At 48.7% G+C, this 15,315-nt stretch overlaps 1 protein-coding gene across 1 annotated transcript; it reads left to right on the top strand.

Moving 5' to 3' along the window:
* Positions 1-9,653: 9,653 nt before the first annotated feature.
* Positions 9,654-11,027, top strand: JUN (Jun proto-oncogene, AP-1 transcription factor subunit; the record flags this gene model as incomplete). The annotated part of the gene is made up of 1 exon (XM_079697530.1): positions 9,654-11,027. The coding sequence occupies one exon, from the start codon at positions 9,654-9,656 to the stop codon at positions 10,677-10,679; it is 1,026 nt and encodes a 341-aa protein (XP_079553656.1). The 3' UTR covers positions 10,680-11,027.
* Positions 11,028-15,315: the final 4,288 nt, after the last annotated feature.

Below are 15,315 nucleotides of genomic sequence, written 5' to 3'. Positions count from 1 at the left end.
GAGCACTCTCTCTCCAGTCTCCTCTTCTTCTGGCTACTCCTATTCATCCTTGGGGGTCTCAATTTCTTCATCACCTTAATAGAGGACAATTCTCTGACTGCCACCCTTGTCAGATGTCCCTTCCACGTGCATCCAGAATATCCTGTCCTTCTTTCTCACAGCATTATCATGCTTGACTAGTCTTGCCCCTTTATCTCTATTGTCCTTGCTATACCCCAACTTGTGGGCAGGTACCATAGCTTTTGTTCACCAATGCTTCCCAGTGGCTGGCCCGGAGTGAATTCTCAAAAATTGTTGAGTAAATGAATAACATTTAACACTATGTGTTACCTATATTTCTTCTGAAATCCTCAAAGCACCTGGCATTTCTCTATAAATATCCACCAAAAGATTAAATATAAAAGAGGAGGTAAGACATTGCAACATGTCTCATGAAGTTTATAAATTAGTTGGGAAGAAAACATGAGCACAAGGAAGCATCAGTGTGTAATTAAGTGCTATGTCTTTCACTTCTGCCTGCTCCACTAATGCTCTTCTAACAGAAAAGGGCAGAACAAAATCCCTAACTTCAGTTCCACATGTCTTCTCTCTTTGAGGGCATCCTGAAGCACCAGTTGGAATGAGAAGACACTAGCAGCTTTAACATATATACTCCAAAATCTTGGTGTTTCAACAGTAAAGTTGATTTCTCATTCAGGCAAAATCCAGTGCAAATAATCCTGGCCGGTGGGCAATGAATCTTCCACGTGGTCATTCAAAGATCCAGGCTCCTTCCACCTGTGGCTCTGCCCTTCTCTATGTCCCTGAAGATGGGGAGAGATGGTTTTATGAGCCAGACCGATAAGTGGCACACATCACATTAACCCCCTTTGCACTGGTTAAAACTCAGCCATGTGGCCACACCTAATTACAAAGGAGGCCGGAAAATGTAGTTGAGCAGTATGCTCAGGAGGAAAGGAAAAGGAGTTTGGGGAACACTTTGTAGTTCTTCTGCCCCAAATGGTAAGGGAGTATCTAGTCTTAAGTGATCCCAAGTACAGGTAATTTTGACTTATGGACACTAAAAACACTTTTTTTTTTTTTGGCCACGCTGTGCAGCTTACGGGCCCTTAGTTCCCCGACCAGGGATTGAACCCGGGCCCTCGGCAGTGAAAGCCCGGAGTCCTAAGCACTGGACTGCCAGGGAATTCCCAACAATTGTTTTGATCGAAGAATGTTCACCTAACTAACACTGGACATGAGAAAATATCATCTTAGGTTTTCAAATTTTGAGAGGAAAAAAAAATGTCAGTTCTAGAATTGAGAAAAAAAAAAGCCACTAATATTGGTGTCCACTCCCAGACAAACTCTAAAAGAGAATATTTTAAAAGGTTTTCATGAACTTTGAAAACAAAGTATAACTTGAATACTGCAAGTTACTACGGGCTCACTAGGAATTATCATAAACTAACCCAGTATAGTGTCTGGCACATAGTAAGCGGTAAATATGTATTGAATGGATGAATTTCCATTCTACTTTTAAGGCAACTATCACATTGATAAATAACTATAACTTCAGAAGTTTCTTCCTTAAAGATAGCCGAGTTTTCCTCTCTAACTTCTAGTCATTACCCTTGCTCTGACCTCAAAACCTGCAAAATAAGTGAACTCCCCCATGTGATAGCTGCACAACTATTTGGAGACTTCTTTACATGGTCTCACGGTTTTTTATTTTTCCCCTTGGGTAAATATTCCCAGTTCCTTCAATTCTTCTCCACGGGTCATAGTTTCTGGCTTCTCACCATTCGGCTGACCTTCTCTGAGATCTCTCTGACTGATCAAAATTGCTTCCCACAGTTTCATGTCCATAATATTCCCAGTGAGTTCCATTTGGCAGCATTCAGTAGACATCACTCCCCAGCTCTGAGGATCGCTAGAAGCACTTAAGTAGTGAAGATGCTGTCAAAGGGATTCCTACATTGGGAAAAGGGCAGAACTTGGAAGGTGGCTTCTAAAGGGCCCTTGTTACTTTATGATCCCTTAAGTTTTGCAGACGTTCTGAGTGCTGAAAAGACATCACCGTAAGGGGGATGGTGTATACAAAAGCGGGCCCATCTCAGCCATCTGTTCTCTCTTCTCAGAATGAATTTGTCTATAGGATGCAAACACTGACTGTCCATTTGGAAAAGGCCTGCAACTGCCCGCCTCTGCCAGGGACCCGTGGGTAAGTTTAATTCAGGATGAAACATGAGGAAACCCATTGTGGCCTCATGTCTGCCATGCCCTCCAATCTAGCCTATATCAGCTATCAAGTGGGCATGCAATCCACATTCATCTGATTCCTGTATCTAACTTTCAGCTGGTTCTGAACGCAGGAGGGAACGAAAGAGGGTGTGATTTATCACCCTCCTGAAATCCCAACTGTTATAAAGAAAAAACACAGAGACTTATGAAAAGGCAGAAGAGAGGAACCTAATTTAGATGGGGGTGGGTACAGGGGTGTAATATAAAAGAAAGCCTCTTTAAGTGTCATTTAAGCTAACCTCTAAAGAAATAAAAATTGACCAAGGAACGGGGAAGAGGTAGGAGGGCTCATATAAGGGTTCTTAGGCAAGAAACAGTCTGTCTTGTTTGAGGAACTGAAGAAGTCCAGTGTGGGAGTCATTAGGACTGGTCGCCAAAGATTTGCAGCTCTCCGCCTTCCAGACAAATAGGATGGCATTTCCTGGTCAACTTGTGGCTGGGTGGGGCCATTAGACTAGTTTTAGCCAATGAATTGTAAGAAGTGACATGTGACATTCTCCCGCAAATGTGCCTAATTGCCTGGCTAGAGCCCTTCAAAGCTCCCTTTCCCTTTACCATGAGGTCTGTAATGTTCCTGAAAGTGCGTACTCCATCAGACTGGATCCCAGGGGAAGCCAAAGTGATCAGACTGCCTGACAACTTTTGATGGACATGGAGCAGAAGTGAGAAATAAAACTTTTTTGTCTTAAGTCACTGAGATCTGGAGTTGTTTTTTTACTGGAACATAACCTAGGCTATCCTGACTGATACAATCATAGCCAGTGTGGCTGCAGAATAGTGAGGAGAGAAGTACTAGTAATTTCAGGCTGGTGAGGTAGGATAACCCAGGTCATGTGAGATCTTATAGGCAAAGAAAAGAATTTGGGTTTTATCCCAAGTCCAATAGGATGTGCTTAGGGAAGGTTCAGCAGGGGAATTTGTTAGAAGCTTTATGTATTTAAACAAGTTACTGTTGCTATTTGACTATTAAAACACACCCTTAATTCTGCTATAGAAAATACTATTTTTAAGAAACTCATCAATAAGCATTTATTGAGTCTCTTCTATCCTTCCGTGTGCCAGGCACTGCATTAAGCATTGGAAATATAAAAATGAGTAAGACACAGTTCCTGGATGTGGAGTCAGGGTGTAAGAAGACATTTACAAGAACACGTGATGAACATTCTCAGCTTCGGGTCTGTACCCAGTGTGATGGGAGCCAAAGAAGATAATAACTACTTGAGGGTGAGAGATGGGGTAACAGCAAGCTTCAGAGGGAGCAATTATTTGAGCAGGGTCTTGAAGGGTGAGTAGGAGTTTGCCAGGTGGCATTTTGATTAAGGATGAAAATAAATGGAAAACCAGGAAAATGTCAGAGGTATGGAAAATGTTTAGGGTAGCTGAGACTCATAGGAATGGGAGGAATGTGTAGTGTAGGGCGTGGTAAACTGTATTACTATTTGCAAATACTTGCTGCCTCTCCCCACTGACAACAGGCTTGGCCACATGAAACTGTTTTCGGTAGAAGCTTTAAGCACCATGTTCTTTGCTGTCTGCCATGGCAATCAGCAATGTTTCAGAAAAGGTCCCAGAGCAAAAATGATGTGTCTGAAGCAGAGACACAACCAACGCGTAATGGGCATGCAGCACGAGTGAGAAATAATTCCATGGTTGTCATTCAGTAAGGTTTTTGGATCGCTACCGGAGCATAACCTGGCCTATACAGCGGTGTGCATTTCCAGCTCTTAACTTCCAAGTGCATAGTAGGATTGCACTTTCCTGCACCTTTTAAGTAAGACATGGTCATGTGACTAGTTTTTGATCAATACTATGTAAACATAAGTAACATGTCATTTCTTGGAGGAAGCTTTTAAAGCCAATACAGGGGCTTCCCTGGTGGCGCAGTGGTTAAGAATCTGCCTGCCAATGCAGGGGACACGGGCTCGAGCCCTGGTCCGGGAAAATCCCACATGCCGTGGAGTAACTAAGCCCGTGAGCTACAACTACTGAGCCTGTGCTCTAGAGCTCATGAGCCACAACTACTGAGCCCGTGTGCCACAACTACTGAAGCTCGCGTGCCTAGAGCCCATGCTCCGCAACAAGAGAAGCTACAGCAATGAGAAGCCCATGCACCACAACGAAGAGTAGCCCCCGCTCTCCACAACTAGAGAAAGCCCGCACGCAGCAACAAAGACCCAACACAGCCAAAAATAAATAAAATAAATAAATTTATAAAAAAAAAGAGAGAGAGATGGGCTCAGAGAAGATCTGGCCAGTTTGCAAGCAGGAATGAAAGAGACTAGGGACAATCTATAAATTCAGAGTTATGGAGGGTTAGAGGAGGCTATTGTTTCTCAATCTCAACTAGTAAAATTAAGGAAGATTTTCAGCAAGAAACGGCTAGTTAAAATCAGCCCTGAAGTATGGCTCAAGTCAAAGGTATGGCCTCAAGCCTATTGTTTAAACCTCTGGATAAATTAAGATGTTACTGAGCATATGCTTTCAATTAGAGAAAAGGGAAAAGGGAGGAAATGGGAGGAAAAGTATGACTCTCCCACCTAAGCCCAATAAGCGTAAAGCACTCAAAGCCAAGTCAGGAGAGAGATAGACAGAGAGACAGCAAGACAAAGAAACAGAGAGGGACAGAGAGAATATGAAAATGAGATGAATGAGAGAGAGATATTAGCAGGCAGGAGAGCAAGAAAGCAAAGAAACATGGCAAACCATGGAGGCATGTCTAGAAAAGAATTGGCTGTGGCTATTGACACATGGAACGCCTGGAATCAAACAGATAAGAAACCTACATTTTTGGGAGAGTTGCACTGCCAAAAGAACATCAGCCTGGATTAAAGGAGACTGTATTTGAGACTTAATATCACTCTGTTCCCCCAACACCACCCCTATTTTTAAAAGCTGGTTTGAAAACCTATTTCCTATGCCTGCTTTAGATGTACAGAAGGAAGACTCTCTCAGAGGTCAAGGCCAGGGGTCACAGAAAACAGTGGCTAGGGCAGCTACACTTAGGGAGCAGAATCCACATCTAATCAGGGTGTTGGGTAGGGGAGTCCCCAACATGTCTGCTCTGGATTAATGTCCACTGTGGTGTCCCATTCCTCCACTTTCCGATCAGTGTGTCCATTGTAGTTATCCCATCTCTGTCCCACTGCTACATACTGAGGGTATGCCGGGCAGATATCTTGCCTTTGGATGAAGAGTCACATCTGGAGCTGATATAGAGTCTACTACGCATCACCCGCTCCTTGGAAAGTGAGCTTGATATACCGTGACTAGGTGGGTCTTTAGGGTCGTCCCCCTTGAGGAGAGAGTGGAATTCTGCCTGTGGGAGGACAGTAAGCCAAACATTTGGTGAACAGAAAGAGAGACTGTTCGAGTCATTAGTGTTGTTTCCCAAATATTCCTGGCTCTCTCCCTTCGAGACACTTGGCAGGATTACAGAGCTTTAAAGTTAGGCATGGCCACGTAACTTGCTCCGGCCAAGGATGCATGAGCAGGAGTACAGTGTGTCACTTCCAGGGGGATGCTCTGAGAGCCACTGAATGAGTTGCCGCCTTCCCTCTACCCAGCCGAGACCGTAAGGAGAAGCATGCATCAAGATGAAGCCTTCTTCAGCCCAAATCCATAGGGAATGGAACTCCCCTGCAGACCCCCAGTGGGGACGTGGCATGAGCAAGAAATAAACTTCCCTGCGGTACGCCACTGAAATGGTAGTGCTGTTTGTTAAGGCAGCATAGCCCAGCTTTTCCTGATACTAGGAGTGAAGGATGGGGCTGGACAGCAGAAGCTAGGTTGTGAAAGGCCCCCTCTGCCACGCAAAGGCATCCGAGCCCTCTCCTGGTTGTGAGGGGAAGCCAGTGAAGGCTTCCAAGCAAGGGCGTTAACATGAAAAGATCTGTTGTTTTTTGGATGAAATATGCTATTTCTCAACATAAGGAGAAAATCAGCCTACTAAACCACATAAGGCAGAGTGGAACACACAGAACCCTTAGGCAAAAGATATATATTTATGTAAAGTCCTAAGTTTTGAAGTTTCTAAATACAGGAGCTCTGAAAGGAGGCTTTGAAAGGAGCTACAGAGAATCGGGCAAGACAATTTCTTCCATCCCACCATCTAAGGGCCGTTTCCTCTGCAGACAACCAATACTTTACAAGAGGCTCCCTCAGCAGAGAAGATATAAAAAGGGAATGTAACACACACCTGAAGTCTACTTCCAGCTGCCTGTGTGACCTGAGCAGGATACTTAAACTCTCTGGGCCTAGTTCCTCATATACTAAATCCAGATAATAATATATGTAGCCCAAGATAGTTGTAGGGAGAACTGTATAAATTGCTCTGGTGAATGCCTGGCTGATGGTAGGTGTTTAATACATGATATTCATTCTTATTACTGTTATCATTAAAATTATTTTTAAAACACCAGCTCCCTGATTACAGAAGAAAACGATTCAGGGTAACAATATAGAGGAGAATGTTCCCTCCTTGAGGAAAGTAACTGACTCGTGTCATCACTGTACCCTTACCCCCACCCAGTTCAGCGCCTGGCTCACAGTAGCCACTGTTTTCTCCTGCTGCACAAGGCAATGAGAGGCAAGTGCTGGAGTAAAGGAAAGCTGTCAAGATTTCCCTGACACCAGCTGCTGCCGGGCTGTTGCATCTGAACTCTAAAAGCCACAAATACCTTAAAGCTCTGGGTTATGAACCCAAGGCTGAATTCCCCCAAGCTCAGAAGCTGAAAAGCCAGAATTAGAACCTAGGAACATAAGCTGCTGCAGGTCCAACTTCAAGCCCCAGTCCCGGAGAAAACCCTGGAAGGAGCTGACTTCTGACCCTTTCCTCCCTCACCCTCCTGCCCTCACTGCTCCTCGCAGCATCAGTCCACCTGGTCCTGCCAAGTCACATTCTTACATCCTGGCATTCCATCGACGCTCTGGGAAACTCCGAAGAAGGGCAGGGAAGGGGGCTGTTGGCGACCACCTCCTAGACCTGGAGGCCATGACTCTACGCTAACTCAGCCCAGTAAGGTGGGTCTCACCAGCCCCACCTGCAGATGAGGGAACTGAAGCTCAAAGAAGTTCTCTGATTTGCTCACTTCACAACGTGGCAGCGCTGGCCGCGAGAGAACCCACGATTCCCGACTTTGCTATTCTTCCCACCATACACTTTTCTCCCTAAGGGGTGAGGGGTTGGGGGAGAATAAAGTAACAACCACAGAAAGGAACCACTTACATGGGTCTAGCGCATCCTAGAGGCTACACAGGATAATGGGCCCACCGGCCGGCCGGGAGCGGAGAAATTTTAAATCTTGATTCTACTCCTGACTCGCTGTGTGACTTTTGGCAAGTGTCTGCTGTTCTCGGACTAGTTTTCCCGGAAGCAAATCAGGGCGGGAAGAGTGGTGTGTGTGTGTGTGTGTTCGTGTGTGCGTGGGATGTGTGGTGTGCCTATGCATCTTGTGCGGGGGCGGGAAGTAGGCGATCACCGGGTTCCCAGAGTTTCGGATTCCCTAAACGCTCGTTCCCAACTCGACACCGAGCTGCCCGCTAATTCCACCTCCTGTAAGAAATCTCCTCTCCGAGGCAAAGCTATGAACCCCCGCACCCTTTCTCCCACGGTCAGGAGGGTGAGGTGGGGTGCGGCGGGGACTTAGCTGAACACCAGGTTTCAAGCAATGCAAATCACTCGGCTTCCAGGTGCAGCCGGACAGTCGCTCTTGAACTTGATCAGGAGACAAACTTCAGAGCGTTCTCAACGTGGGGGGCCGACTCTCAAGAACCGCCCCTAAACTTAAAAGCCCACTTTCACTCGTCCCCACAGGGGACTTAACAGAGCCACCTTAAGGGCGGTACTCCCGGCCCCCCCCCCCCCGCACTTCCGGGGCGCTCAGCCGGCCCGGCCCTCGCGGCGGCGAAATGACATCGAGCCCTGAGGTGGGGAAATACCACCCGCCCCGCGCCCTCGGCCCCAGACACCTGGCCCGGTTCCCCCGCCTTCTGGGTCCCGCATCCCCTGCCTTCCCGCCCCGAGCCCTGAACTTCAGCCCGCTTCCTTCAGAGGCTGCAAGCGCCCGAGTCCGCCCGGCTCGCGGCAGCCACCGTCACTAGGCAGTCAAACTCCAAGACGTCAGCCCACAATGCACCGGGCGGGCCGGGAAAGACGCGCCGGGGAGGGGAGAAGGAAGACAGGGGCTCAAGTCGCGTGGAGGGGGAGGCCGGGGGGAGGAGGAGAAAGAAGGGCCCAACTGTAGGAGGGCAACAGAGCATTACCTCATCCCGTGAGCCTCCGCGGGTCCAGAGAAGAATCTTCTAGGGTGGGGTCTCCATGGCGACGGGTGGGCCCGCCCTCCTGAGAGCGACGCGAGCCAATGGGAAGGCCTTGGGGTGACATCATGGGCTATTTTTAGGGGTTGACTGGTAGCAGATAAGTGTTGAGCTCGGGCTGGATAAGGGCTCAGAGTTGCACTGAGTGTGGCTGAAGCTGTGAGGCGGGAGTGGAGGTACGCGGACGCAGGCAGGCAGACAGGCACAGTCAGCTGGGAAGGACTGCAAATCTTATTTTCTTTTCCATTTTCTCTCCAACGGCCCGGAGCTAGTGCTTGTGGCTCCCGGGCTGGTGTTCTGGGGAGCGCCGGGAGAGCCCCTTCTCCAGCCGCCCCCAGGCGGAGAGAGCCCAGCTGCGCTAGCGCTGCTGACAGCGTGGAGAGCGGCCACTGTCCGCCCTGGGAAGTCCGGAGAGCGGCTGCAGCGGCAAGAAGTTTCCCGGCCAGGAGGACAGGAGACAAGTGGCCGCCGGGTCCCGGAGCGAACTTTTGCAAAGCTTTCCTTTGCAAAGGAAGCTGCCGCGGCGGCGGTAGAGAAAAGGAGGTGGCAGAGAGAGGAGGACGTGCGCTCCGCTTCGCTCGAACCGGTTGCTGAACTTGGGCGAGCGCGAGCCGAGGCTGCCGGGCGCCCCCTCCCCCTCGCAGCGGAGGAGGGGACAGTCTTCGGAGTCGGGGCGGCGGAGACCCGCCGCCGGCCGGCCACCGCGGGGTCCGCGCTACCTGCTGCCGCCGGGAAGCGAGTTCGTCCGCGGGCTCCGAGGAACCTCTGGGCCCGAGAGAGCTACGGGAGTGACCGCGACTTTTCAAAGCCGGGCGGCGCGCGCGAGCGGACAAGTAAGAGCGCGGGCGGCGTCTTAACCCTGCGATCCCCCGGAGCGAGCCGGTGAGGAGGGCGCCGGGGGAGGCCAGCCGGCGGGGGCGCGCGCTCTTCCAGAAACTTTCCTTGCTCAAGGCCTGGGGAAGCGCGGGTGTCCCCCGCTTGCCAGCGCGCTGTTGCGGCCCCGAAACTTCTGCGCGCAGCCCAAACTAACCCCACGTGAAGTGACAGACTGTTCTATGACTGCAAAGATGGAAACGACCTTCTACGACGATGCCCTCAACGCCTCGTTCCTCCAGTCCGAGAGCGGCGCCTACGGCTACAGTAACCCCAAGATCCTGAAGCAGAGCATGACCCTGAACCTGGCCGACCCCGTGGGTAGCCTGAAGCCGCACCTCCGGGCCAAGAACTCCGACCTCCTCACCTCGCCCGACGTGGGGCTGCTCAAGCTGGCGTCGCCCGAGCTGGAGCGCCTGATAATCCAGTCCAGCAACGGGCACATCACCACCACGCCGACCCCCACCCAGTTCCTGTGTCCCAAGAACGTGACGGACGAGCAGGAGGGCTTCGCCGAGGGCTTCGTGCGCGCCCTGGCCGAACTGCACAGCCAGAACACGCTGCCCAGCGTCACGTCGGCGGCGCAGCCGGTCAGCGGGGCGGGCCTGGTGGCCCCGGCGGTGGCCTCGGTGGCGGGCGGCGGCGGCGGCGGCGGCGGCGGCTTCGGCGCCAGCCTGCACAGCGAGCCGCCGGTCTACGCCAACCTCAGCAACTTCAACCCGGGCGCGCTGAGCGGCGGCGGCGGCGGCGGCGGCGGCGGGGCGCCCTCCTACGGCGCGGCCGGCCTGGCCTTTCCCGCGCAGCCTCAGCAGCAGCCGCCGCCGCCGCCGCCGCCGCACCACCTGCCCCAGCAGATCCCCGTGCAGCACCCGCGGCTGCAGGCCCTGAAGGAGGAGCCGCAGACAGTCCCCGAGATGCCCGGGGAAACGCCGCCCCTGTCCCCCATCGACATGGAGTCCCAGGAGCGGATCAAGGCGGAGAGGAAGCGCATGAGGAACCGCATCGCTGCCTCCAAGTGCCGGAAAAGGAAGCTGGAGAGGATCGCCCGGCTGGAGGAAAAAGTGAAAACCTTGAAAGCGCAGAACTCGGAGCTGGCGTCCACGGCCAACATGCTCAGGGAACAGGTGGCCCAGCTTAAGCAGAAAGTCATGAACCACGTTAACAGTGGGTGCCAACTCATGCTAACGCAGCAGTTGCAAACGTTTTGAGGCGAGACTGTCGGGGGCTGAGGGGCAACGGAGAACAAATAACCCAGAGAGGGACAGACTTGAGAACTTGACAAGTTGCGAGAGAGGGAGAAAGAGAGAAAAAAGAAGTGCCCGAGGACTAAAGCCAAGGGTTTCCAAGTTGGACTGGGTTGCGTCCTGACGGCGCCCCCAGTGTGCACGAGAGGGAAGGACTTGGCGCGCCCTCCCTTTGGCAGGGAGCCAGGGAGCGGCCGCCCGCGGGCTGCCCCGCTTTACGGTCGGGCTGTCCCCGCGCAAACAGAACGTTAGACTTTTCTTTAACATTGACCAAGAACTGCATGGACCTAACATTCGATCTCATTCAGTATTAAAGGGGGGAGGGAGGGGTCGCAAACTGCAATAGAGACTGTAGATTGCTTCTGTAGTGCTCCTTAAGAACACAAAGGGGGTGGGGTGGGGGGGAGGCGGGAGGGAGGTTTGCGAGAGCGAGGCCCAGTCTGCAGATGAACTCCTTCTGGACTGCCTTCCATAACTGTGTATGTACATGTATATATTTTTTAATTTGATGAAAGCTGATTACTGTCAATAAACAGCTTCACGCCTTTGTAAGTTATTTCATGTTTGTTTGTTTGGGTGTCCTGCCCAGCGTTGTTTGTAAATAAGAGATTTGGAGCACTCTGAGTTTACCATTTGTAATAAAGTATATAATTTTTTTATGTTTTGTTTCTGAAAATTCCAGAAAGGATATTTAAGAAAATACAATAAAATATTGAAAAAGTGACCCCTCCCCCAACCTCTTTTCTGCATTACCTGTAGATTACTTTGCCAGGTGGAGCTGAAAGAGTTAAGAGTGTCCATTAAAATCACTCTCAGTGCTTCTTACTATCAAGCAGTGAAAACTGTTACCTACTGGAGTTAAGAGATAACTGTAGCTGATTCCCTCATCAAGTTATATTCTTCCCAACAAGCTATACAGAGTGGCTTACAAAGGATAATGTGGCATTTCAGGAGGCTGAGGGAAGGGAGGTTGTGGTGGATAGGGGCAGCTCCCTGGGAAGTCAAACATTTTAAAGTTTGGATCATATCAAGTGGCATGTGCTGTGACCATTTATAATGTTAGTAGAAATTTTAACAATAGATGCTTATTCTCAAAGCAGGAACAGTGGCAGATTTTTACAAAAGATGTATCCTTCCAATTTGGAATCTTTATTTTAACAATTCCTAGATAAAAGAGACGGTCTTTGCATATGAATATTTATAACAGCATTCTTGTCACAATAAATGTATTCAAATACCAATAACAGATCTTGAATTCCTTTCCCTTTACTACTTTTCTTCTCCCCAAGCTCTGTTCTGAAGCATTGCTTTTCAGTTGCAGGGGTTAACATTACTGCCATCTGAAGTTATTTGGTAATTAATAAGCAAAGAATTTATGAAAAGTCAACACAGAAATTGCAGTCTGGATGAAGCATTCTCCCAGCTTCATTCATCCTCATTCGCCTTCTCTCTCTCTCTGTCTCTCTTTCTCTTTCACTTTCCACACACCCCCTCCCTATGCCTAGACAGATTACCAGTATAGCAGTTTATCATTTCGGATTCTTCTCTAGTTTCTTAATTTGTCTCTAAAATAATCAGCCTTGTTTAGATAATTATTATAGACTCGGTCTCAAAAGATGGTACTCTAGATACTATAAAAAAATACACAAGAGAAAACATGAACACCAGTACAATGATTATGTATATAAATCAAACCTTCACTCTGGAGAAATGGCAAACTTAAATTCTGTCTACAGATATAACTTAAGAGATCAACAAGGCAGTCCTCAACAAGGGAACAATTTTTGCTTGGTTGCTTTTCATCCCAAGAGCCAGTATGATTATCAAGCAGCAAAAGCAATTTGATATCCAGGAATACTTCCCCACACCACTAACTGAGGCAGGGCTCTTTGCTCATTAGCAGTGCTCTAGCACCCAACAGGTCTGGGAGTGCTAATATCCTGCCTGTGGCTGTAAATCCAAAGACAGAGAGTTTCTCCTCGGGGGAGTGTCCAGGAGTGGAAGGGGTTGGACTGACTTGTCAGCTATCAGGTCCACTCCATTGTAACAACACTTATTTAACAAAGGGTTACTGGGAGCAGAGACACTTCTCCAAACAGTGAATTTGCCCGTGTCAGCAACCCGGAAGGTGAGTTGATTTTGACCATTTGTAGGAATAGTCAGAAGAGGGACAATAAAGCACTTTGGGGTGGGGCTCTGTGGAAGCTAAACAAGAGCCAACTAGAAAAAATAAGCAGGCTGGGAAATTAATTACCTGCAAAGGTAGACTAAGCCCAGACAACAGTGCAGCACAGAAAAGCCACACCACTCCCCAGTTTGCTTTAGACTCTGACTTTTTTTTTTTTGCGGTACGCGGGCCTCTCACTGTTGCGGCCTCTCCCGTTGCGGAGCACAGGCTCTGGACGCGCAGGCTCAGCGGCCATGGCTCACGGGCCCAGCCACTCCGTGGCATGTGGGATCTTCCCGGACCGGGGCACGAACCCCTGTCCCCTGCATCGGCAGGCGGACTCTCAACCACTGCGCCACCAGGGAAGCCCCTAGACTCTGACTTTAAAAAAACCAAACAAAACAAAAAGCCTGAAACTCAGGCCTATCCCTACCCTTGTTTGTTTCAACTATCGTTCTGAATGTATATCTCTGAAATTCTAACAAAAGGGATAGAAAAAAAAATTGTGGTAGAGGAAATTCACCAGTAACCTCCTGTAAACTCTGGAGACAGAAAATCAGATACTTACAGACCCTCAAAGGTCAATGTTATTTTGGCATTCAATGAGTTATTGTTTGGGTAACACTAATGGTTGGAGAAGATGAAGCTATTGGCACATAAAACCATTAATCCTCTTTTAATCTGTCTTACATATGTATATTTCAGAGATTCTTAACCCTTTGTGTCCATTGGGGCAGAGGGTTCATGAACTCAATGAAAATGCCTACAAAATTGTGTTTGTGTATGGGTGTGCCCACATGAACACACACTCCCCTAGGGAGAGAGATCATTAAGCTCTATTTGGTTCTCAAAAAGTTCCATGATTCGAAAAAGGTTAATAATTTCTAAGCTGAGTGGCTACACATTCACTATGAGAAAAGTATCTTTGTGTGAATCTGAATTTCATGCCTTTTCACCCCTCCATGCTTCTGCTTGTACTCATCCCTCTGACTGGGATACCTTTCCTTCTGGCTCAACTGCTGAATCCTACCCATTTTTCAAGGTTTGGCAAAAGTGGCACCTTCTCTGTGACGCCTTCCTTGCTAACTCCCTCTTCAGGTGGAACGAATATTCCCAATTGAGCATCCATAACATTTTATCCAAACTTCTGTGATAGCACTTATCAAAGTATTATCATCGTGAACCTCTGTGTCTCTTGGCTAGAACCTATCCTACTCGTCTGTGGGACCCAGACTCCTAGTACAGTGCCTGGTTACATAGGAGATGTTTATAAAATGTGTGTTGACTGAATAGACAATTGAACTGAAATGCTCCAAAATAATTCCAGGTCTTAACTTCTTCTAGTGAAATATACCTCATCCATTTCCAGGCGCACAATGCCAGATGGATTGAAGACCCTCAGAAAAGTCAAACGTGGCCAATCACCAGGTCCTAAAGCCTAGTTCTCAATGAGTGCTCTTAAAAGAATTAAACTGTTAGCACATTCATTCTTCCAGCCACACAGAGCATCCCTTCGCTCCTCCACTAAGCGGGCACCTTCTCATATAAAATGGGCCTGCCTGAAACATTAGGCTTGGAGGTGGAGATAGGGAAGGATAATATGTGATCATTAGGCAGGCACAAAAAATAGTTCTACATGCGACTTTATTAAAAACCACTATTTCATTGGTAATGACAGAGAGGACTTCCTGTTTGTAAAGTTAATGTATTTCAGGGGTCCTGAAGTTAGTACCCAGTGTTTGCTTGACAGAGACAAGGATCATGCCAATGTATCTATTCTCGTGCTATTTTATTGTTAGAGAAGATACCCATTGAATGAACCAAGGAAAAAGACAATGCCTTTCAGTCTTGCCCACCCCACCACCTACTTCTACGTGGGTCAAGTGGAATGTTAAAGAAGAAGGGAAGAGGGTTAGAAGCTGGGATGACCCCAGAAAGTGAAACAATCCCTAGCTAACTCTGGACCCTGGCTCCAGTTATTTGGTTTTGGACTTTTGACGTCCCAAAGAAGGGCATTCCCCTGGGCCCAGTCTCACTGAGGCCCTTGCTAAGAGTGGGGCTTCCATGAGGAACACGACACAATCCCTGTTCTCCTGGAATTCCCAGTCTGGTGGGGAAGAGTACGGAGGTGAGGCAGAAAGAGGTGCCAGATGCAGGAGGAAGAGACTTTATCAGGAAAGACTTCACGGGTGAAATGACATCTGAGTTGATCCAGTGGAACTCAGCAGGAACAAAAAAGGTTGGAGGAGGAACTTGTGTGCAAAGGAACAGGGCATCAGAAAACACGGTGTGTTGAGGGACCTGTAAGCTGCTTGGAGAGGCTGGGAATGAAGGTGTGAGAAGAAGAGTGAAGGAGAAGAAGCAGGAACGTTTAAGGGTCGGGTTGTGAAGTACTAACTGTTCCATGCTGAGTCTGATTGTCATCCTGGTCTT

The sequence above is a fragment of the Hyperoodon ampullatus genome (genome assembly GCF_949752795.1).
Source record: "Hyperoodon ampullatus genome assembly, chromosome: 2".
Lineage (NCBI taxonomy): Eukaryota > Metazoa > Chordata > Mammalia > Artiodactyla > Ziphiidae > Hyperoodon > Hyperoodon ampullatus.
The sequence above is the reverse complement of the archived record's forward strand: the minus strand, read 5'-3'. Positions and strand labels throughout refer to the sequence as shown.